Genomic DNA, 25674 nt, shown 5'->3' on the forward strand with positions numbered 1-25674 from the left:
AAGAATGAGTGAAGAAAGCAATGCAAATGGAAGGAATAATAAGGTGCTATTAGTCCTGTTAAATCAATAGTCAGTCACCGTCTCCTGCTGGAGACCAGCTCCATGACAACAGGAGACGTGCCTGTCTCTTCCTGTTCCCTTCCCAGCACCCAGGACACGGCCCACACTCAGGAGGCACGCAAGCAGTATTTGCCAAAAGGATGAAAAACATCTTTTTCCTTTTAAGCTAATACTCACTGCCAATAAGGTGTGGCAGCAGTGTAAACGAGCTGTATAACCCTTCTAGAGCATTTCAAGGGGATTTTATAATGATTCCAAGTGTAAATATTTATTCCAAGAAAACAACTCAAAAAGAGGCAAAGCCTATCAGTACTAATAGATCTACTACAGCACTCTTTATAGCATCAGAGCGATCTTATGCATACTATAAAAAAACCAGCAATGGGGGTGGAGGGGTGGCATACCTACCAGCCACCTCACTTTCTGTGGACTAGTGTGTGCATTCAAATCATCACACTGTGTGATGCATCTATATTGCAACCTACAAAAGTAAAACATGCGAAAAAAACAACAAACTTGTGCCTACGGCTATAACGAGAGAAAGATATATGTATATGTAGGTAAGAACTAGAAAAGGTACAAGGAAAAATGGGGACTTCTTGATACTTGACATGAGCTAGTCATTTGGTCCCAACAACCCTCGGATGAAGATGCTAGGGAACAGAGGGGTTGAATAACTTGTCCAAGCTCCTGACAGCTTGTAAGTGACGGGAAAAATGACTCAGTCACGGTCATAGGTCTCCAACATGAACACCAAGATATCCTGTGATACGTGACAACCTGGAGCGGGACAACCACCCTGTAAAGATGTTCACGTCTTCATCCCCAAAACATGTGAACATGTTGCCTTCCATGGCCAAAGGGACTTCGCAGAAGTGATTAAATTAAGGCATTGTGGATTTTTGAGGGTCACTGTTGCCAGGGTGAAGTTAAGAATTTTGAGGTAAGATTATCCTCAATTATCTGGGTGGGCTCAATGTAGTATCACAGAGTCCTTAGGCTGGGCATGGTGGCTCACATCTGTAATCTCAGCACTTTGGGAGGCCAAAGCGGGGAGGATCACTTGAGCCCAGGAGTTTGACACCAGCCTTGGCAGCACAGCAAGACCCAACTCTACAAAAAATTTTTAAAATCAGCCAGGTGTGGTAACATGTGCCTGTAGTCCCAGCTACTCAGGAGGCTGAAGTGAGAGGATTGCTTGAGCCTGGGAGGTCGAGGTTGCAGTGAGCCAAGCTCGCACCACTGCACTCCAGCCTAGGTGACAGAGTGAGACCCTGTCTCAAAATAAAACACTAAACAACAACAACAAAAAGTCGTTAAAAGAGAGGCAGTAGGATCAGAGTGAGAGACTGGAAGATGCTACACTGTTAGATCTGAAGACAGAGGAAGGGACCACAACCCAGGGAATGCAGGTGCCTCCTAGAAACCAAAAAAGGCCAGGGAATGAATTCTCTTCTAAAGCCTCCGGAAGGAACACTGCCCCGCAAACACCTTGATTTTACCCCAGCAAAAGCCATTTCAGATAGCAATAAATCTGTGTGGTTTGAAGTCACTAGGTTGGTGGTAATTTGTTACAGTAGTCATAAGAATAATAGGGACAGCTTCTCCACCAGCTTTCATCAGCACATCGATGCACAGAATCCTGGGTGCTACGGCAAGGAGTGGGCACTGACGCTGGCCCTAGAGCCCAGCCCTCTAGTACAGAACCCTGCCCGTGAAGTGTGAAATGCCATCCCCAACAGCACAGAAGACTGAGGTCCGAGGAAAGTCAGGCCCAACCACCTCCACTCGAGCAGGAGGTTCTTTTGGGGGCAGAGCATGTGGCTTGCAGTTGAAGTTCACAAATAAGCATCTCAGGGCCTGGAACTCAGGAGATGCCTGGAACTCAACAGACCTCAGGAGACACTCTAACGGGGGCCAGCCTAGGGCAAGCGGCCAGCAGAAGTGGTCCCCAGGCACCAACCTTGTGCTGACCCCTCCACTCCTCACAGCATCAGAAAGTCCCCCAGGGCACGGCTTTTCATTAGAGGCAATCTAAGGCCCCGGCACAAGCCTGAAGCCTCTGCTTCTGCTGGCTCCCCGCCGGGGCTCCTGCCGTCCCTCTTGGCTCTGCCCTGTGCTCCAGGCCCCTGCCCTGCCCTCTCCTGCAATCCCTCTCTTTCAGAATGGGAGGCTTAAGCAATCAGGAGGGGAAGTATGGGGACAAGGAGACTCTCGGGACTGTGGACATGAGCAAGAACTATCTGAAGGCTCGGGCACTGGGACAGGGTCACAGTGCCAGGCTCCCTTTCTAAAAGCAGCACCTGTAGCAGCTGGTGGTCAACACACCCAGCACACAGGAAGACAAGACCACCATGCCATTCCCCCCTAGACTGTCCTCTAGACAAGCCCCTCCCAACCCCCATCCCACCATGCTGCTCACATGAGCAACCTATGGCTCCTAATAACACTACGACCATTTATCCATTACTACATCCTGGATGCTGTCCTAGGCTCCCTGTGTGCGCTATGAACTGACCCTCACCATGGCCTGAGGAGGTAAGGGTGATCATTCCAGTCCCACATGAGAACACTAAGGAGCCAAGGAATTCACACAAACAAATGCCCCTTTGCCAGTGAGAAGGTGGCATTTACCAGGCAGTCTGGCTCTGGAGCCCAGGCTCTAAACCTTTGGTTTAGACGTCCCTGATTCAAAACGTCCCTGTGACTGAGAATAGAAGAGCGGCGCGGCGCCAGGGACGCTGGCTTCTGCCTGAGCAGCAGCACGACACAGCACTTGGGGGAGTCAGACCTGAGGCGCCCTCAGCCAGTGGCCCAGCGCCATTTCTTCTCCTTTTAAGCTTCCTTAAGAGGCTAATTGGCTAGGAAAAGATACACAGGACAGCTCTCAAAATAAACATGGGTGGAAGGCAAGAAACGGTACTAGTAAACTCATGACTCAGTGGGCAAAAAAGAGAAAAAGCCTCATAGTCTTCAAAGCTTCTGATCTTAGCTGAGCAGTGGCTCATGCCTGTAATCCCAGCACTTTGGGAGGCCGAGGTGGGCAGATCATTTGAGGTCAGGAGTTTGAGACCAGCCTGGGCAACAGAGCAAGACTTCATTTCCATAACAAATACAAAAAATTAGCTATAGGCGTTGGAGGTGTGCATCTGTAGTCCCAGCTACTCGGAAGGCTGAAGCAGGAGGACTGCTTGAGCCCAGAAGTTTGAGGTTGCAGTGAGCTATGATCACACCACTGCACTCCAGCCTGGGCAAGAGTGAGACTCTGTTTCAAACAAAACAAAACACAACAAAAAAAAAAACAAAAAAAACCCCTTCTTCTCCCCACCAAGTTGGTTCACCGTCCTCACCTCTCTACTAGTGGAGCAACTGACATCCATCCCATCACAGCCTCCAACAAATGGCACAACTACCTCCTGAATAAACGTTCGGAGGGAAGGTAGGGGTGAACTTGGGCTCCAGAGCCAGGCAGAGAAGTGTTTCCATCTCAAGTTCCATAGCTCCCCATGTCTGTGACTTTGGGGAAATTACCAAGTATGACTCTTTGTTTTCCGATCTGCAAAATGGGATGACAGTGTTCTCTGTCTCACGGGGTTAATGTTAGCATGGCTGAGACAGCATCTGTACAGAGGCTGGCATGGAGCAATCCCTCAACATGACCACCCAGCACTTGCTGGGAGCCAGGCACCATGCCAAGGGCGGTACATGAATTAACCCATAAAATCCCACAACCCCAAGGCAGGCAGGCCCCTGTAAGCTCCATTTCACAGATGCGGAAGCTAAGGCACTTGCTCAAAGTGATGGCGCTATGTAGTGGCAGAGCTAGGATGTCAGTGAGCGCAGGCTGCCAGCCTGCAGTGGATGCACTTGGCCAGTAGGGGAGTTATTCTGAATAGTACCACCAGCATCTAGCACAGGGGAGAGGCATTACAAACATCAGTGGCATTCAAGGTGGCGGGCCCCCCCTTATTGTGGGATAAGCCCCAAAGCTGCCCTCTGGTCACGATGACTTGACTCCTAGAGACTCGTGTGAAGGCGCCCCCCTGCTCTGGTTCTCAGCATGAGGCTCAGTTGTTGGCCATGGAGGCTGAGGGCGATGCCAGAGGACTATGAGCTGTTCTGTGCAACAGAACAATAGGCATCATCAGCCCCAGGACCCACAAGGCACCCATGACCCAGAGTGGGTGCTGTGGGTGGGCCACAGCTGAGACTGGGCCCAGTGTGAGGCGGCTGTGCTTCCAGGCCTGGAGTGACTCTCCGGATATTTTGGCCATGGGATCTGCGGCTCTGCCTGCCCCACAGGGCATAGCTGATTTCTCTGCTGTGAATCCCAACTGCTCTGACTCTCTTCTGTATCCGCCCGGCAAATAAGCCCTGTTTTATTTACCCAAGCTGTGTCTGGCTCTGCTCTTTCACAACATGCCAATCACAGACACGTTTTCCTTTCCCCATGCCATCACATATATATATATATATTTTTTTCTTTTGAGACAAAGTCTCGCTTTGTCGCCCAGCCTGGAGTGTAGCAGCACAATCACTGCAGCCTCGAACTCCAGGGCTCACATGGTCCTCCCACCTCACCTCCGAGTAGCTGGGACTACAGACATACACCACCATGCTCGGATCTTTTTTTTATTTGTTGTAGAGACGGGATCTTGCTATGTCACCTAGGCTGGTCTAGAACTTCTGGCCTCAAGTGACATTCTTACCCTGGCCTCCCAAAGTAGAGGGTTATAGTCATGGGTCACCGAGCTAAGCCTGGTGCACATCTTTCCTTTGGAAAACCTTGTGCTGGAGAGGCAGCCCAGCACTGTGGTGGGGAAGCCAGACTCTCTGCCACAGAGCTGGCTGTGAGCCCTGCTGCTGTGTCGGGTGGGCCTGGACAAGGTGGCTGACCTCCCTCAGCCTCAAGTGTCTTGCCTGAAAACTAGGGCTGGTGACAGTGTTTAGCCTTGTGGGGAGAATGGTAAGAGATTAGGCAGGTAAACAACGGAACAGTGTAGTGTGTGCCTTGTGATTCCAAGTGACCATCTGGAAGGAGTTCCACCAGCCCTGTGTGCCTTTCCCACAGTTCTAGAGTTTTACCAGGCTCAGAATTTCAGTTTTTATTATTAAAATCCCTCTGGCTCCTATTTGCCTTTTTGAAGGTGCCTGTTCCAGACTACAAGTCAGCTAAAGCCAAAAGCCACAGGGGCAGAGCAAGACCCGAATAAGCGCACATCATCCAGGGTGAGCGAGGCCTACTGCCCCATTTAAGCTGCCACCTCAGTGACCAGCAATTCCCCTGGGAGGAACTGGGGACTTGGCTAATGGCAACCCCTGGTCCCTGGACACAGAGCTTTCTTCCCAGGAACAAAAGGCAGGTGAGATACAACCAGCACCCGCTCACAGGCACGAGGAGTTTCAGGCATTTTAAAGACATGGCATGCCAATATTAGCAGTCCAACACAAAGGAATCACATAGATCTTTTGTGTCCAGGATCCAAGATGGACTTCATTCAGACATTCTGAAGACCCAGAAGAGAAAAAGAGAAGGAGTGACTCCTTAAGGAGCACCTAGTATGAGCCAGCCATTGTGTTCGGTGTTTTCGGAAGTGATTTTACTTACTCATCACGTGGCTTCTGCAAGTTATTATTGCCATTTTAAGAAAAAGAAAACTGACACTCAGAGTGGTCAAGTGATCTAACCGATGCCTTCCACACTAGGCCACCTGGCTAGGCTAGAATTTCAAATTTCCATCAGAAGCACGATTCATAGTAAAGGAAAAACCAGAGTAGCTGTGAGGCGGAACCAAGAGTCTGTGTTTCTCCCATTCCCAGTGAAAAATCCATCTGGCCCCCTGGCAAAATGGCGCTCTCAACTGTGATCAACCCAGGAAAGAAAAGCAAGTTGGGAACAAACGAACCCCACGGCAGCTTTCCTCTTTAAGGGTCACAAGCAATGGGAAAGTCCTACTGGTAAGCCAGGCAGACGTCACGTAAATTCAGTGTTACCTCCCCACCACCCCCGCCCAAGACACACACACACACACACACACACACACACACACACACACACACGCCTGGCCAGAGGCTGAAAGCACAGAATTCAGGGAACACTGAATGACGGAGGTGGGGTTGCTGCAGCACACACCCCAGGGCAATGGTGGTACAGGTTATATTATGGGCTCTGGAGTCAGTCTGTCTGGTGTTAGCCTGCCTCCAGTAGCCTTTGCTGGTTGTATAACTTGGCTGTGTAATATGGCCTCTAGGCCTGTTTCCTCAGCTATAAAATAGGGACAATAATAGTATCTTCCTCATAGAGTCCTTAGGACAGCGCCTGGCATGGAGGTAGTGCTCTGTAGATGTTTGCTACTGCTTTTACAACTCTGATCGTTACTACAACCTTGGAAATGCACAGCTTTGGAGGATCAAGTGTCATACCCAGTCACCTGGGCTGAAAATACCAGAGAGTGCTTGGGGCCTTTAATTCGATTTGATTCCACAACCATTTCTTCTGTGCTGGGCCCAGAACACGTACAGATGAAAGAGACAGGCTTCCTGCCCCTACAAAAGGTTGTGTGTGTGAGAGAGGCCGGCGGGCAGCATAGGAAGGACAATGTGCTCAGGCTTCACATGCCTGGGTTTGAATTCTGGCTCAGCCATGGGGAAGCTCCTTACCTCTCTGAGCCTCAAGTTCTTCATGGGTAAAATGAGGGTAATTCTAACAGCATGCCTAGAATAAGCTGGTAGTAAGGACTAAATTAATGAATGCATTCAAGGGCCCTAGCGTAACACTTGAGGCAAATTAGGCACTCAACGCATGCTCTCTGGTTGGCTGACTACTAGCAGACTAGCAGGGCCAGCCAGCCATGCTGGGAAATGTGCTATAACACCCTCAGGACCCCGCTTTAAGCATGCACAGAGTTTGGAAATGAGAAAGAGACAGGATGGGGCTAGGCAGGGGACAGCAGAGAGAGGAGGTGGCATTTGGGTGGGACAGTAAAGGATACTAAGAATTGTCTGATAAGGCAGAAGAAGACAGGTGTTCCAGGCAAAAGGAAGGGTATGAGCAAAGGCACTGAGGTGGAAAAGAAGGGGCCTACTGGGGAAGGGGAGGGGAGAGGGCAGGAATGAAGGTGAGGATACGGAGAAAGGTAGCTGTGGAAGGTTTCTATGCCAACCATAGCATATTTTCTTGTTTATTTTGTAGGCATGATGTTTGGGACTGAGTGGAAGCTATTTCTGCAGTGGACATGGAAGCTGGCTTGGAGGGAGGGAGGCCTGGAAGGGAGTCCAGATCTGCAGACCCTCAGGCCCCAGGGAGCTGTCCTAGGCTGGTTTTACCTTTAGCCAGTGTCCCAGCCAGGCTCAGGCCCCAAGCACTCACCTACCCAACTTCCACTTCCTCCTGAGTTCAGCCCAGTCTCACATGGGAGGCAGCAGAGTAAGTAACCGATCCTCTATTCAAATCCCTGCACCAGCACTGCCCAGCTCTGTGACCTTGGGCAAGGGACTTGTGCCTCTGTTTTCTCATCAGTGAAATAAAGAAAAAGAAAGAGGGCAAGAGAAAAGAGAAAAGCAAAGAAAAGAAAAAAGAGAGAGACAGAAGGAAAGAAAGGAAAGAGAGAGAAAGAAAGAAAATACTACTGACAGGATTGCATGCTTAGAAGGACTAGAATGAAAGAAACAAGGCTGGACATAGAGGCTCACGCCCATAATCCCAGCACTTTGGGAGGACAAGACAGGAGGATCACTTGAGCCCAAGAGTTCGCGACTGGCATGGACAACAAGCAAGATCCCGTCTCTACAAAAAAAACAATTTTTAAAAAAAATTAGCTGGTGTGGTGGCACACCCCTGTAGTCCCACTACTTGGGAGGCTAAGGTGGGAGGATTGCTCAGCCTGCGAAGCTAAGGCTGCAGTGAGCCATGATCACAGCACTGCACTCTGGCCTGGGTGAGACAGAGTGAGACCTTGTGTTTGGTTTGGTTTTGTTTTGTTTTGTTGACATGGAGTCTCACTCTGTCACCCAGACTGGAGTGCAGTGGCGTGATCGGCTCACTGCAACCTCCACCTCCTGGGTTCAAGCGATTCTTCTGTCTCAGCTTCCTGAGTAGCTGGGATTACAGGCGTGCGCTAACACACCCGGCTAATTTTTTATTTTTAGTAGAGATGGGGTTTCACCATGTTGGCCAAGCTGGTCTCCAACTCCTGACCTCAAATGATCCACCTGCCTCGGCCTCCCAAAGTGCTGGGATTACAGGCATGAGCCACCATGCCCAGCCAGCCTTGCCTGGAATGTCATCTCGATGTTTTTTCTACTTCCCCCCACTCCAAGACTGACCACAAAATGGAATAACAATATGGCATCTCACCCAGTTCTTTCCTTTTTAGTGCCTCTAGACAAGCCCACAGGGTCTTAGGTTTTTCTCACTAATTGTACAAGGAAACAAGGGTACTGACAATAGTACACGTGGGGGTTTACAAGGGTTTAGAAAATTATATAAACGCTCTTGGTATACAGCTTCAGAGTCAATCACCTCCTTAAACCCTTGGGCTGAGTTAGTAGCTGACTTGAGGTCCCCAGTGCTTTTGTTGTTGTTGTTGAGATGGAGTTTTGCTCTGTCGCCCAGGCTGGAGAACAGAGGTGCGATCTCAGCTCACTGCAACCTCCGCCTCCCAGTTCGAGCGATTCTCCTGCCTCAGCCTCCCAAGTAGCTGGGATTACAGGCACCTGCCACCATGCCCAACTAATTTTTGTATTTTTAGCAGAGATGGGGTTTCACCATGTTGGCCAGGCTGATCTTGAACTCCTGACCTCAAGTGATCCACCCACCTGGGCCTGCCAAAGTGTTGGGATTAGAGGCCTAAGCCACAGCGCCCAGCCTCCCCAATGCTCTTAAAGCGTGATCAATAGATGGGAAGGGCTGGTGTCAACTGTGCAGTGCTAACAGCAGCAGCGAACCTCTCTTGAGGGCTCTGAGCCAGGTGCTATTTAAGGAGGCCACATCCGTCACTGAGAAACATCCAGTCCCTGCACTGGCCCCATGGATACCTCCGCTGCCAGGCCCTCACCCTGTACGGTCATTTCCTGTGCTCACAAGTTCTGGCACTTGCCTTCGACTCTTCCTAGCGCAGGGAGCATTCCCTTCTCAGCCTGTAAAGGCATCAGCTAGCTACACCTTAAAGAGGTCTTGCGAGAAAATCTTAGGGCCTCTCCCTCAGCGTGTGGCCAGTCACCCATCCTGTTCCAGCCTGCTTCTCTTCCCCAGTCCTCATGCTCCTCCTACCTGTCCCCAGTGTGCTCTTCTGAGAAACACATTTCCCTGCTGAGGGAGGCCAAAGGCTCCTGCTGTCTGCAGGACTGAGTGGCTGGTCCTTCCTGGGGGAGGTCAGCGGGGAAGAGGCCAGTTCCTGGCAAAGGGTGCTCCCCAGGTGTCTGGGTCCCCTCGAGAGAGCTGCCTAGGACTCAGCAGAAGTTACTCAGCCCACAAATTCACACCTTTGGGGCTCTTAACCCTGTTTAAAGTTCTGGCTTTCAACAGAGCTTCTGCCATATTAACATGTCTTTCTTTTATTTCTGTTATTCATTTTTTAAGCTAGTATTCTTTAATCACTTTTTAACTATTTTAACCATTTTCCCTCCAGCATAATCAATTTTCTAGGCTTTTAAAATTTCTGAAAATCTTTTTCTGCTCTTTTTCTGTTCATGTTCACCTTTTATCCTTTTTGTTTTTCTAATCTTGATTCTTTTTAATTCCAGTTTTTTGGTTTCAAAGCTCCTTTAAACCTTTGTATTTATTTGTTGCATTTTAATCATTCTTTATATGGTTCATTTCTTTTCTCTTAGCTTGTATACATCAATCCTACTTTAACTTTTAAACTGTTCCTGTTGGCCATTTTAACTATCATAATTTAATTTGCTATACCTTGCTAGGTTTCTTGGATATTATTTACTTTTTAAAATTTTAATAGCTTTATTGAGATATAATTTGCATACCACACGATTCATCAATTTATCTGTACAAGTCAATGGTTTCTTACTACATTCACAGGCCTCTGCATCCATCACCAATCAATTCTAGAACATTCTCATCACCTCAAACCCTTTCTCACTCCTGTCTCCCTGCACCCCTCCCCTAAGCACTCACTAATCTACTTCCAGATTCCCCCATTATGGACTTTCCTATAAATGGAACCATACAGTCACGGCCTTTCATGACTGACCACGCCTTCCCCATCGAATGGTCTTGGCACCTTTGCCGAGAATCATTTGACCATAGATGTGTGATTTATTTCTGGACTCTCAGTTCTATTCGGTTATCTGTCTACCCTTGTGCCAGTATCACACTGTCTCCATTACTACTGCTTTGCAGTAAGTTTAAAAAGCAGGAAGTGTGAGTTCTCCTACTTTGTTCTTCTTTTTCGGGATTGTTTTAGCTCTCTGGGTCCCTTTGCATTCCCTGTGAATTTTAGCATCAGCCTGTTAATTTCTGTGGAGGAGTCAGTCGGGATTCTCACACGGACTGTGTGGAATCAGTAGATTCGTCTGGGGAGTATCACCTTCTGAATACTGTGAAGTCTTTGGATCCAGGAACCTGGGATGTTTTCCATTTACATAAATCTTAACTTTCAGCAACATTTTGTAGTTTTCACAGTGTATATGTTTTGTACTTCTTTTGTTAAATATATTTCTAAGTTATTGTGAACAAAATTGTTTTCTTAATTTCATTTTCAGATTGTGCATGGTGGGTCTACAGAAACACAATGAATGGACTTCTGTATACCGATCTTCTGTCCTGAAATCTTACTGAACTTTTTTTTATAGAGTCACAGGGGCAACAGCTCTGAGGAGAGTCGATCTCATTCACAGCTACTTCACCCCACAGCCCTTTCAATGCTGAACTTGTGACAACCTGAAAAACCTAGCCAGTTGACCACCTCAGTCATTAGCCCCAGGGAGCACAATTTCTGTGAGTTGTTTCCAACTGTGATCATTTTCCGACAGACTGCTGAGTTAACTTCTACTTCTCTCCCTTTCTTTTCTCAGCACAATTTAATAAACACAGGATGACTGGTAAACACTTGAAGAAAATAATCCAAATTTGCAAAACAGATCAGTTCAGGGGGGCTGTTTACATTACCAAAGTTTTTTTGCTTTTTGCAAAACAGATCACTGAAGCCTTCTGTGCAGTGAAATATGCATTTGAAATAAGCCTAAATCCAAATTTGTTAAGGAGTTTTAAAAATAATTCATATACTAGATCCAGGTATATCTGTAAATTTAAATGAAATAATACATCATCTTTATTTATTATTTGAGCTTTGTCTCCTCCATAATGCCTTAGAGGGAAGGTTTTATGTTAATTTTGCAAACTGGAAAGACAAAGCTCAAGGCAAAAAAACCCTGAAAACTGCCTTCATCCCTTGCCTCCTGCGCATGGGAAGTAACTGAAGCGGCACTTAATTAAATTAAATTAAATTTGCTCAGCATCTGCTTAGCGCCTACTCTGTTCCAAGCAGACACTGTACAGCCTTTAAAAAGGACATAAAGCATGTAAAGCGTGTGGTCACCACCCTGAAGGAAGTCATGAGCTAGCTAGAAAGAACTTACACAGATGAGTAACTGGGCTACGGCGTGCCATGGAAGTGAGGGAAGGACTCACCATGAGCCCAGGTTTCCAGCCACAGCAGCAGAGAGGTGGGCAACAGTATGGGCAAAGACATCATCCCTCCAGCAATCAGAATGGCTCCTTGTGCATGCATGTGACAATCTAAACATCCTGACCGTCATCATCTTGGTGCCTGCTGCCTTAATCCAGCACAAGGAGCCAAAACCACCACTGTCTGCGCTGTAAGTCATGCTAATCTTTCTTCTGGAAAGTCCTCTTGTCCCAGCCCCAGGCCTCAAGATGATGGAAACCACTCACTGGGCAATGGGTCCTACGCATGAACTTACTTTCAAGGGTCAGGCAAATGACATACCAGCAGGAAGCAGGCCGCAGGCTACACAGTGGGAAGCGGGTGTCTGTGGTGAAAGGGGAAGGTGAGCCCCTCCGAAATGGGGCAGCTCCCTCTGCCTAGCCAACTGCTAATAAAGGAATAAAGTTCAATGTTTCCTAATTGTATTTTTATAGGGAAGTTGACAGTCAGACTTTTTAGGTGAAACTTTCTGATTTTTAAATGCCGGCAACAAATTCAATACAAACAAACACTGTGAGCCAAATAAAACACACGGCTAGATTGGGCCTGTGTGTTATCAGCCTGTGGCCCTGCTCTATGTCTACTGTCACCTGTAAGTCTCACAATACCCTGGAAAGTGGGTACTATTACCCCCTAGATAATTCAGATGAGGAAACTGAGGTATACAGAGGTCAAATCACTTGCTGAAGGTCACCTTACCAGACAGTGATGGAACAAGAATTCTAACCCAGGGCTGTCTTACTCCCAAGTCCATTCAGGTGTGAGGTGTTAGTTTCAAGTTAGTTTGGTTAGTTTAAATTTCCAGGGACCTTAGGCTAGGGAGAAGCCTTTCTCTACAGTTGCCTGTCTAGCAAAAAAGGTTCTTTAAGGAACTAAGGTTCCTCCTTAGTTTCTCTTTACTTTAAATATAAATTACTTCTGTCTTTTCCTTAACACCTTTCTTCCAACAGGACAGAAAATAAAAATGATTAACAGCTCCACAGGCCATGAGTATTTAGGTATTCAGGCCATTAGACTTCAAAATCAAATACTGAGGGCTGAGTGCAGTGGCTCACGCCTGTAATCCCAGCACTTTGGGAGGCTGAGGCGGGCAGATCACCTGAGGTCAGGGGTTCAAGACCAGCCTGGCCAACATGGTAAAACCCCATCTCTACTAAAAATACAAAAATTAGCTGGGTGTGGTGGCGCACGCCTGTAATCTCTACTTGGGAGGCTGAGGCAGGAGAATCACTTGAACCCGGGAGGCAGAGGCTGCAGTGAGCCAAGATCATGCAACTGCACTCCAGCCTGGGCAATAGAGAGAAACTCTGTGTCAAAAAAAGAAAAGAAAGAAAAGAAAAGAAAGAAAGAAAAGAAAAGAAAAGAAAAGAAAAGTAAAGGTCAAATACTGAGGAATCACCTAACAGTTAAGTCCCCAGGACACCTCTCAGTTCCATGAGCCTTTTTTCTTCCTTGCCACAGGACCCAACAATCTTTTCTATTTTCCTCTCTACTTAAAGGCTGATGCTACCACACTTTTCCTCAAGGAGTTCCAGTCATTCAACCAATCACACATTTACTCAGCGCTGAGAATGTGTTAAACACTAGGAACTCAAAGATGAGGTTTTGCTCCAGGAAGGTTTCCTAACCTCCCAGCTGTTCCTTCGTTTATATACCTGTGGTATTGTAATTATCTGTGTGATACCATCTCCTCCACAAGACTTTTCTCAGACACAGGGAAGCCAGACAGGTGGCCAGTGCTTCCATTAACTAAGCTAGGAAATAAAGGAAGAGACAAACTTCCCTAGATGGGCAGTTCACAGTCTCTTGACAAATACGCCTGCCTACCTTCTGCAGGGCACTGAGCCCCACCCTGGGGGTGCTGTGGGTCTGTCCTCATTCAGCACACACTCTCCTGAGGAGTGTGAATGAAGTCAGTCTCCACAGGCAACTTGCTATGCCCACAAAGTCAAGCACACAGGCTATAAGCAATCTTTTCTTGTACACCTTTTGGGTTTCCTTGGAATTAATAACTGCACTTTTTGCCATTTGCTTGGTTTTCTATGTGCATGTCACTAACTCTAAGGATTCTTTATTTTTCAGTTTCTCCTGCTCCCTACTTTATTTCAGTATCCTATGTCTGTTTTTCTTATGAGTTTTCCTGAAATATTCAGGGAGGCATTAAAATGCTGCCCAAAGCCCTGCGTTTTGGAAGTGGAGAGGAGGAAGGGAGAAGTTACCATCAGGTGGGCTTCCATGAACAGGGAGCTTGCAGGGGCTATTTTGTTGGGAAAACCCCCAAATTTCAGTATCTGGAGGATTTTTCTCATGGACTGGTCAGTTTCTTCAGAAAAAGAAGTCTCCAGCCTCTGGCCTAGGAAACCGTAAATCTGGCTGTCAGTGTTGGAAGAGCCAAATGGTTCTAGGAGCCCACGTTCCCCTTTGGGAAGCTACTAGAGGATGCACATCAAACGACAGACTAAAACAAGAGACGGCCAAGCTGGGAGCAGCAGCTGGGAAACTCTCACCTAGCAAGACTGTCACAGAGCCCTCATTTTTGGCACAGTGCCCAGTCTCCAGCTTGGTCTCATATCTTTGAGCCTAGAAACCCTCCAGCATGCTCTGTAGAGACAATGCCAGACTTCTGTCTCTGCGGGGAAGGGCCTCTTACAGGATTGCAACTTCTCACACAGACCATTAACCAATTCTCTTGTTTCTAGCCCTATCCATACTTATGCTTTCAAAGGCACCCAGTATCCCCAAGTTTTAGTTGATTTCAAGTTCTGAGGTGTCAGTTTTTGGCTATCACCCTTCACAGGCACTTAGCTTTCCCAGTCTGGTCAGTCAGTCGCCATTTGCCCATCTACCTTTGAGCACCCAAATGTCATCACCAGCTCTCCCTTTTGTCATTTCCTGTCCTGTATTCTTTGTAGTTGAGGGTTTACTCCTCTTATATCCCTTTTCATCACTATGGTGAAGTTTGGGTGGAGTGCATATAAATGCATATATTCCAACTATCACCTTTTACTGAGAACTCTGACCTGCAGCTTTTAAAATGATTCTGGTTAATCAGGAGGAGTAAAAAGGATGGGACAAAAATCAAGAACAGATAAAAATAACTGGACTTGGTGGCTCACGCCTATAATCCCAGCACTTTGGGAGGCCAAGGCAGGAGATCACTTGAGCCCAGGAGTTCAAGACCAGCCTGGGCATGATAGCAAGACTTCGTCTCTACTGAAAATAAAAAGAAATTAGCCCAGCATGGTAGGGTTTGCCTGTAGCCTCAGCTACTCATGAGGCTGAGGCAAGAGGATTAGCTTGAGCCTGGGAGATCAAGGCTGTGGTGAGCCATGGTTGTGCCACTGCACTCCAGCCTGGGAAATAAAGCGAGACCCTGTCTAGGAAAAAAATATAACGGAGGCTGGAATGCAATGGCGTGATCTCAGCTCACTGCAACCTCTGCCTCCCAGGTTCAAGCAATTCTCCTGCCTCAGCCTCCTGAGTAGCTGGGATTACAGGCGCGTGCCACCACACCTGGCTAATTTTTTGCACTTTTAGTAGAAATGGGGTTTCACCATGTTAGCCAGGCTGGTCTCCAACTCCAGACCTCAGGTGATCTGCCCACCTGAGCCTCCCAAAGTGCAGGGATTACAGGCGTGAGCCACCGTGCCCAGACTAAGGAAGGTTTTTAAAGTTTCATAGTATGCTCCTTAAGTTAACTTTCTTAGAAGGCTCAGATCCTACCTCTGCTGAGTACTGATTGTTTAACCTTCTGTAAGTTACTCAGCATCTCTTCACTTTAATTTTCTTACATATAAAATGGTGACAATGCCACCAACCTTACAGGGCTAGATAACGAGATCATGCAATACAGAGTAGGCGCTTCACAAAGGCAGGCTAAAGAATGATAAGTGGCTGGCAGTGGTAGCCCACGCCTGTAATCCCAGCACTTTGCAGGGCTGAGGCGGGTGGATCACTTGAGTCCAGGAGTTTGAGACCAGCCTGGGCAACACAGCGAGACTTTCTCGCTACAAAAAAATACAAAAATTAGTCGGGTGTGGTGAGGCTGAGGCAGGAGGATCGTTTGAGCCCAGGAAGTGGAGATTTCAGTGAGCTGAGATGATGCCACTGCACACCAGCCTGGGCAACAGAGAAAGACCCTGTCTCAAAAAAAAAAAAAAAAGAGGCTAAGTGTGGTGGCTCACGCTTGTAATCCCAGGACTTTGGGAGGCCAAGGTGAGTGGATCACCTGAGGTCAGGAGTTCAAGACCAGCCTGGCCAGCATGGCGAAACCCTGTCTCTACTAAAAATACAAAAAATTAGCCAGGCATGGTGGCGGGCACCTGCAGTTCCAGCTACTCGGGAGGTTGAGGCAGGAGAATTGCTTGAACCCGAAAGGCAGAGGTTGTAGTGAGCAGAGATCGCACCACTGCACTATGGGCGACAAAAGCGAGACTGCCTCAAAAAAGCAAAGAAAAAAAAGAAAAAGAAGGAGACTAGAGTGGCTTAATATAAGGAGGAAAAGATGAACTTGTTTATTTGGGCACCTGATAAAACTATGATTTTGGAGGACACCACAGAGATGTTTGCTGGAAGTTTGTTCAGCAAACATTTTCTAGGCACTTTTTATATGGACAGTCCTGAGCCAGGCACTGAGGCGTAGAGTTAAATAAATATGTGAAATCATTATGCCACAAGGCAGAATGTGATCAGAGAGAGAGGCTGAAGCTTAGAAGACAGAAGTGAGAGCCAGCCAGCCAAGGGAACAGAAGCTGAGACTCTGCATTACCTTTCTTTGTCTTACAAGGTCCACATTCAGGGTGGATCTCTTGCAAGCGAAGAGACACCACCTTGGCTAGCCCGGCGTTCAGCATATACTGGTACAGACGCTTAAACGTCCTTTCGCACAGCCCCTGCCAAAACACAATTTAAAGGCTACTATTAGACACAGCAAGATGTCTGAAATGACTAGAAAGTCATGTAAATGAACACAAGTTCAGGACCTGAATTAATTGATTATCTTGAGGTACTAATGAGGAAAGCCTGCCAAGCTACCTTGTCAAGGGACCAAAACAAGGTCCAGAGCAGGATATAAACGATTCTACCTTTTGATTAGAGGGGGAAAGAGATTCGCTTCGCCAGATCCTGGAAGGGTGTGCAGGGGTGAGAATGAGGCAGGCAGGAGTGGAGGAGTGGAGACTGAAGACTTCATCTGATACCTTTTCATGTTGTTTTGATTTTTTAACCATGTAAGTGTATTACTAATACAAACACACACACACAGATACACACCCCTGTCCCCCATGGGCAGGAGAGAAAAAAAAGGGGAAAAAATAGGTTAAAAAATTTTACAGGCTGGGTGCAGTGGCTGACACCTGTAATCCCAGCACTTTGGGAGGCCGAGGCGGGCAGGTCACTTAAGGCCAGGAGTTTGGACCAGCCTGGCCAACATGGCGAAACCCCGTCTCTACTAAAAATACAAACATTAGCTGGGTGCGGTGGCATATGCCTGTAATCCTAGCTACTCAGGAGGTTGAGGGTGAGAACTGCTTGAACTGGGAGGCAGAGGTTGTAATGGGCCGAGATCGCACCACTGCACTCCAGCCTGGGTGACAGAGTGAGACTCTGTTTCAAAAAAAAAAATTGTAAAAATTTAAATGTGGTCTGTGAAGTTACAACAGAATGATAATGGGTATTTCCATCTCATCACTCCTATTTTTGCAAGGCTGAAAACCAAAATGATCCTAGGAACATCTCCCCTGCAGGGGTGACCAACAGCAGCCTCCAGTGCAGGCGGTGCTTTTGAGATTGATACAATGTTTTTCTTCAAGAAAGTAATTTACTTGCCAAAATTGAAAAGTGAGCGATTTCACATTAAAAAAGACCTAGATTCTGGCTTCTCTTCAAAGGCTAGGACTGCAGCTCCTCACAGCAACAGTGAACAGAAGCCTTGATCAGCTGCTCTTCAGCAGGGCCCACCCGGCTCCAGGGGGCCACAGCCTTTGCGCTCCCCAATCAGACCCTCCAACAATGAAACTGAAGGTCAGTTGCCATTTATCACCATTTTTGTGCTGGTTTTCTCTAATGGTAGTTAAGAGGAAAGTTAATTTCTTAAACCTATCCTGTATCAAAAATTTATTTTATACATGGCCCATTTTGCTTGTGGGTATCACCCTCCTGGGCACTGCTGCCATGTGATTTTGCAGCCCCTGGCAGGTTACCATGGCTCCCAGCGAGGGAGCGAATGGCAGGAGGCACTCGTGACTGAGAGCTGTTCACTGAGTCTTACAGCTTTCCTCTTACACTCTGGGGGGAGAGACAGGGAGCAAATGTCTGTGGGCTGCCGCCGCCACATATGTGTGGTTACCTCCCAGGCTAACCAGCACTCCAGCCCTTGGGTGGCAGAACACATGGCTATCAAAACAATACAGATGACTCACATATGGCTCATTCAAAGCCACTGGCTTGTACATGGCATTTATCGTTAATCTAGCCGTGCCCCCAGCATCATAAAAAGACCCCATGGAAACTCATCCATCAGATCCCAGCCCTTGACATATGGCACTAAGCCCTGGACCATCCTAAGAGGGGAAGGATGATGTAGTCTTGCCTTCTGAGGGGCTGCCATCAACGACGTGCACAATCTGGCCAGCAGAAAGAGAAAGAGGCAGTGAGTCTTCGTACCAAATCCCCCCAAAAGGCAGCATCCATATTCATGGCCTCAGCTTCATCTATAGGCTAATTATTCACTGAATCCTGCTCAGCTCTCTGTGACCCCAATTTCCAGCTGTTGACTAGACATCACCAGGGGATAGTCATGGAAGATCTTCATACCCAATATGTCTGAAACTGAGATTTGTCCTGTGCCGCCTCCTCACCCAAATCTGCTCCTCTTTCTGACCTATTTATTCAACTCCCATTCAGCAAATATTTACTGAGCCTCTACAGGGGAACAGGCACTGTCTTCGTGGGGGCTCGCAGTGAGCAAGCAGACATGATCCCTGCGTCAGAAGCCTGCCTTTGCGCTGCCTCAGTGAGCAGCAGCCACTCCAGCGAAACTCACTGGCTTCATCTCGAGATCCTCCTTCTTCAGTCACCTCTACATCCCAGTGCAGGCACTCACCACGTCCTGTTAGTTTCACCTCCAAAATGTTTCTCAAACAATTCCAGCCCTCATGACCACAACCTCGCCACCTTCTTCCCATCCCCTTCCCTCCACCAGCTCATCTGCCTAGACTGCAACCTCCACCTCCCAGGCTCAAGCGATTCTCTGGTCTCGGTCTCCCGAGTAGCTGGACTGGTGCATACCACCACACCTGGCTAATAACTTCTTCATTTCTACACGGCCAGCAGCAGTGCATAAGGCTAAAGTTTCAAGGCTAAAGTCCCCACTTCTCAGCCAGCACTCCAGTCCTTTCTGATTGGGCCCCTACCTTCCTATCCAGCCACACAATGTGCCGGCTGCCCTCTGGATTACTGCCCACTTCTAAGCATGTTGCATGGCCTTCCACAACTCATGCCTTTGCACCAGCTCTTCTCCTTTCCCTCAAATGCCACTTCCCCTCTGTCTATGTGGGGAAAAGCCCAGCTCAACTGTGCTTTTGGCACAGCTCTTTGAGGCTTTCCCCAGTTCTCTAAAGAAAGCACCCCTTTCCCTCTACCGGCTCAGCTACATCCTTCCAGGTATGTGTTCACACGCCTGCCCTTCTGATTAGACAGCTCCACGACAGTGTGAGACCTGTCATCCTGGCTAACTTTCACCATCTTATTGTGGAACACAGTTCTAACTCAACATACACACTCCCTGAAGTATTTGTTCAATGAATAAGTGAAAGGCTGTCCAGAAACAGTCAAGGCTTGCTGCTAACACAGTCCACAGGGCTGACCTGAAACCAGACTAGCCCTGTCTCCCTGCCCCCGAGTGACTTGGTAGGAGAGAGGGTTTCAATCTCCAGAGTCTGCATGGGCTGGACAAGTAACATTAATCCACATGGTGGCCAGGTATTTGTTTATTAAGCCGGTAGGAAATTCCTTCGTTTCTGCCAGGGTTTCCTGAGAGGCCTTCTCCATCTATCTTTGATTTTCTACTCTGATAAACTGAGACACAGAGAAGCAAAACACTTCTCCCCTACTACAAACAGCAGTGCTCATGGAGTGACAAATGGCCCTGCCTCCCTGCCTCGTGTCTGAGAGGTGACAGGAAGCAGGTGGACTGCGGGGGACCCAGCTAGTGCACAACTAGTTCCAGCTAACTGATGTCAGGAGAGACGGCAGGCCCAGGCTTCTCATTTCTGGAGACAGACTGGAAACCTAGATTTTTATGGAAAGTCTCAATTTCTTAAAAAATGCTAGGTCAAATTTATTTTTAACAGACCAAGTCTGGCCCACAAGCCTCCAGACTGTAACCACTGCTTTAAAGAGGCTTAGGCAGGCAGTGAATCTAGCAATGTGGAAGACACCTCCTCCCCCTGTGAACAATGAAATCAGAGAACTCCACCGATGCAACGCGGGGAAAGAACAAGGACTGTCCTGGTGCCTGCGGTCAGACAGAAGACCACTCATTAGGGGACTAACTACTAGTCACCAAAGAGCTTGACTTCAAATGTTCAGTTTTAAGTTCTGGTTTCACCTACAGGGCAATGTTGTTTTCCTCCCATCTCTAACGTTGGCTCTTTCCTGACTTGCACTGAAACCTTCCAGTCAGATTGGAAGCAGCTCCCCTCCGCCTTTCTCCCTCTCGCGCTCCCTTCACCACAGCCTCTGCTCTGGGGCCCAAAGACGAAGCAGGTCAACAGCTGCCTTCCTCCCTGCATCCTCTCCCCTCCCCCTCAGGACAGCCGCTCTGCTATTTCAGTACAAAACCACTGGGAACAAGATCATAAGCTTGATTACAGAAGTAAACCTAAATGCCGCATTTTCCTATTCCGTCTGAACTTCGATAATAGGTCCTAGAACGAACTCCAGGGGAAAAATGGAAGTCAGGCAAAGGCAAGAATTTAAATGAAGGACAAAGCACTCTTATTCTAAAAAAACAGCTGGGCACAGTGGCTCACCCCTGTAATCCCAGCACTTTGGGAAGCTGAGACAGAAGGATACTTGAGGTCAGGGGTTCAAGACCAGCTTGGCCAACATGGTGAAATCCTGTCTCTAACAAAGATATGAAAATTAGCAGGGCGTGGTGGCGGGCACCTGTAATCCCAGCTACTCGGGAGGCTGAGGCAGGAGAATCACTTGAACCTGGGAGGCGAAGGCCGAAGTGAGCCACTGTCGCACCACCGCACCCCAGCCAGGGCAACAGAGCAAGACTCTGTTTCAAAAAAGAAAAGAAAAAAACAGCAAACAAAGGAAAATCTCATTTGCATCAAATCCAGAATAGGGCTTTGGGTTGCAATTCATTCCTCTATGCCTGACAAGACCTCCCGGCTATGGTACATATCACACCCAGCCCCGCCCGCGGGAAACCCCAGGCTCACCAGCTCTTCCCTCAGCTTTCCCAGCGTCTCTATGTGGTTAGTCCGTGTGCTCAGCATGACCGAAAGCTTCTCCATGAGGATGTCGTATTTGCTCCTCCTGCAAGAAACACCGAGCAATTCGTTTTTTCAAACCTGTTGCTGAAGTCAATATTTACTGCCTGTTTCTTAAAGATGACAAAGCAAGACTTGACTTAATCATTTTACAATAAATAACAGAATCTTTTAGGTCTCAAAGATCATCCAGCCTAACTCCTACCTTCTACAGGTGGAGAGACTGTGGCTGTGAGAGGTTCTGTCATGTCCAAGGCCACCTTTCTAGAGGCAATGTATAGACTGGACTCTAGCACTAAAACTTGCATGACATGATTCTGTAAAACACCTTTCATTTTTACAATACTTTTAAGTTTAGGAAGTATCACACATATCTTCTTACAAATCACTTGGTGAGGGGCCGGGCAAAATGCCAGCACTTTGGGAGGCCGAGGCAGGCAGATCGCTGGAGGTCAGGAGTTCGAGACCAGCCTGGCCAACATGGTGAAAACCTATCTCTACTAAAAATACAAAAACTAGCCAGACGTGGTGGCGGGCGCCTGTAATCCCAGCTACTTGGGAGGCTGAGGCAGGACAATTGCTTGAATCTGGGAGGTGGAGGTTGCAGTGAGCCGAGATTGCACCACTGCATTCCAGCTTGGGTGACAGAGCGAGACTCCATCTCAAAGAAAAACAAAAAACAGATCACTTGGTGAGGAAGGATGGGGGTTATTCTACAAAGTTAACACACTTTACAAAGTTCAGGCTGGAGACACAAACCTAGGTCTTCTTCCTCTAAAACCAGTCCTCTCCTCACTCACTGGGACGCCACTCTGAAGCTCCGGTTCCTGCTCCTGACTACACTGGCGTGGCAGAGCCTACCTTCCATCTCATTTCTACCGTGAAGCAGATGTCATGATCAATGCTTCCAAGCTAACGGCCGGCAAAGGAAGCTATTTAAAAACATTGAGGGCCCTTGACTGTGTAAGTCTAGTGGGAGCTCAGGGAGGGGTGCAGGGAGAAATCTTGTGGCCAGTTCGGCTGGACAAGCACAGCTTGGCTTGACTTACAGTCCTAGCAGAAGGGAGAGCACACATATGGGATCCAGAGACTACACCCACTTCCCTATCTGTACTGCCTCTCAATGAATGAAAGAATAAATGGAGGGACAGACAGTTAATGCATATGAGCCACTCTGCATAGAAGGCACTGTGTCACAGCCATTTAATATAAGAGGCAACGGTGGTTCAAAGAGGTCAAGTGACTGCCCAAGTGAGGGGCAAAGATGGAAATACAGATCTTGACTTAATGCAGTGTTCTCTCTCCTACCCCACAGCTGCCACCCTGTGTTCTTGGGCTGAGCACAAGCTATACACAAGTGAAGAGTTTGGTGAGACAGTTACTTAACCAATGGATTGTATGACCCAATTAAAATGTGAATTCATAAAAGATGCTTCTCTCTAATACTGTACAGTTGGCTCTTGGACAACATGGGTTTGAACTGGCTGGGTCCACTTATACACAGATTTTTTTTTCATATTTATTGAAAAAATATATTAGAAAATATATAAAAATATATTAGAATTGTTGGAGATTTGTGACAGTTTGAGAAAACTCATAGACAAACTGTATAACGTTAGAAATATTAAAAAAATTAAGAAAAAGGTATGTCATTAATGCATAAAATATAGGTGGATACTACTTTATTTTATCATTCATTACCATAAAATATACACAAATCTATTATAAAAAGTTAATCAAAACTTATGCAACCACTTACAGACCATACACGGTGCCATTTGCAGTGGAGGAAATGTAAACAAACATGAAGATGCAGGATGAAATCAAATCTGCATAAAATTAACTGTAATACACAGTGTACTACTGTTAATAACTTCGTAGCCACCTCCTGTTGCTATTGTGGCAAGCTTAAGTGTTGTGAGCATTGGCTTAAAAATGCCATATGATGGGCCGGATGTGATGGCTCACGCTTGTAATCCCAGCACTTTGGGAGGCCGAGGTGGGCGGATCACCTGAGGTCAGGAGTTCGAGACCAGCCTGACCAACATGGTGAAACCCCATCTCTACTAAAAATACAAAAAAATTAGCCAGGCGTGGTGGCACATGCTTATAGTACCAGCTACTTGGGAGGCTGAGGCAGTAGAATTGCTTGAACCTGGGAGGCAAAGGTTGCAGTGAGCCGAGATCGTGCCACTGCGCTCCAGCCTAGGCAACCAAATGAGACTGTCAAAGAAAAAAAAAAAAAAAAAAAGCCATGTGATGCTCATCTCATCTCTGTGTGAGTAGTTCCTCTCCAGTAAATTACTTGCTGCAGTAAAAAGTGATCTCTTCTGAGGTCGGGAGTTCAATAACAGCTTGACCAACATCGTCTCCTGTCTCTCCTCAAAACACAAAATTAGCTGGGCGCGGTGGTGCATCGCTTGAGCCCTGGAGGCAGAGGTTGTGGTGAGCGGAGATCGCGCCATCGCACTCCAGCCTGGGCAACAAGAGCGAAACTCCGTCTCAAAAAAAAAAAAGGTGATCTCTTGCAGTTCTCACGTATTTTTCCTCGTGTTTAGTGCAATACCATAAACCTTGACTAACACCATGGGACCCACACAAAGTGCCACTAGTGATGCTGGAAACGCTCCCAAGAAGCAGAGAAAAGTCATGACATTCCAAGAAAAAGTTAAATTGCTTGACATGTACTGTAGAGTGAGGTCTGCAGCTGCGACTGCCCACCATTTCAATTTATCTTGTTAACAGACAATGTAAACTTATGGTATCAATAAATACAGTACAGTGTTGTAAACGTATTTTCTTAATAACATTTTCTTTTCTCTAGTTTACTTTATTGCAATAATACAAGAACAGGCTATAACACATGGAACAAAATATGTGTTAACTAACTTTATATTATTGGTAAGGCTTCTGATCAACAGTAGGCTATTAGTAGTTAAGTTTTGGGGGAGTCAAAAGTTACGTGTAGCTGGGCACGGTGGCTGACGCCTGTAATCCCAGCACTTTGGGAGGCCGAGGCGGGTGGATCACTTGAGGTCAGGAGTTCGAGACCAGCCTGGCCAACGTGGCAAAACCCTACTAAACTCTACTAAAAATACGAAAATTAGCCGGGTATGGTGGCAGGTGCCTGTAGTCCCAGCTACTCGGGAGGCTGAGGCAGAAGAATGGCTTAAATCTGGGAGGCGGACATTTGACAGAGGTGCAGCAATGATGATTTTCACCCCTGGAGATCCGCAGTCAATAAAGAGTCTACGCACATGTGTCAAGCACTTTCTTTGGCCCAACCCATGTGCACTGTAAACTTTAACATTTATATGTAATCATTCCCCCCACTTTTGGAGGATGCACCTCCCCTCCCCATTATCCCTCATTGCTGCCTACCTCCACCCCAGAGAGCTGCTGGCCAGGTACTGAGGGCTCAGGGCTTCCTCAGCTAAGGGCTGCTCTTCCCAGGCCCTGCACCAGCTTGACCTTTTCCCATTCTGGCTTCTGCCCCTCCCACAAAAAAGGGCATGAGGTTGTGCAGTGAGGGCTGAGACCTCTGCAGAGTGGTGAAACTTTTCTGTCCCTCATTCCGATGCCAGGTAATTAGGTCACCCCAATGGCAAGGATGAAGAAGTCAGAGAACCTACTCACTCCCCCAGTCTCCCTGGTCCTCAGAAGGGAATGTGCACATTTTACCAGTTTGCTGTATCATCTGGACAACAATATCCTGCTAAAATAGCAATATCATACACTGTTATCGCTTAGCAGAACCTCGCCATCTTGTCCATATAGGTTATTATGGTTGAGTGCTGCAAAACATCCAATTTGAAACTGACATAATTCAACTACAATTCTGCCACCACAAGAAATCAAATCTGACTTACTTGTATTTTTACATCTCCCCAAAATGTCACCAAAATGTTGTTAATGGTACCTATTGTTAGCTGTGAAGTTACAGATTTATTTTTCCTTCTTTTCTGTATAGTTTCCTGGTTTTCTAAACAAGCAGGACTTATTTTCACAAAAAAACAGATAACAAATACCATTTTTTAAAAAGCTATAGTCATATTCTAATTTGGCTTCTATTATTATTTTTTTAAGAGACAGGGTCTCACTCTGTCACCCAGGCTGGAGTATAGCAGTGCAGTCATGGCTCACTGCAGCCTCTAATTCCTGGGCTCAAGCGATCCTCCTACCTCAGCCTCCTGAGTAGTTGGGACTACAGGTGTGCACCACCACGCCCAGCTAATTTTTTATTTTTATAAAGACGCCATCTTGGTATATTGCCCAGGCTGGTCTGGAACTCTTGGCCTCAAGCAGTTCTCCCACCTCAGCCTCCCAAAGGGCTACGATTACAGGTATGAGCCACTGTACCCAGCTGCCCCTACAATTTTTAAAGCATACTACACATGGCTGCAACTAAAAAACCTAATGTTTTGATC

General features: G+C 47.2%; 1 protein-coding gene across 2 annotated transcripts in view; it reads right to left on the minus strand.

The window, feature by feature from the left end:
- Positions 1 to 25674, minus strand: part of GTF3C1 (general transcription factor IIIC subunit 1) — an 88880-nt gene that overhangs the window by 50932 nt on the left and 12274 nt on the right. For both annotated transcript variants that reach the window (XM_016929679.4, XM_016929678.4), the window contains exons 5-6: positions 21197 to 21293; positions 16513 to 16636 (exon numbers count right to left, since the gene is read on the minus strand). In XM_016929679.4, coding sequence (XP_016785168.1) covers positions 16513 to 16636; positions 21197 to 21293 — 221 coding nt within the window. The remainder of the gene's footprint in view (positions 1 to 16512; positions 16637 to 21196; positions 21294 to 25674) is intronic.

The sequence above is a fragment of the Pan troglodytes genome, chromosome 18 (genome assembly GCF_028858775.2).
Source record: "Pan troglodytes isolate AG18354 chromosome 18, NHGRI_mPanTro3-v2.0_pri, whole genome shotgun sequence".
Lineage (NCBI taxonomy): Eukaryota > Metazoa > Chordata > Mammalia > Primates > Hominidae > Pan > Pan troglodytes.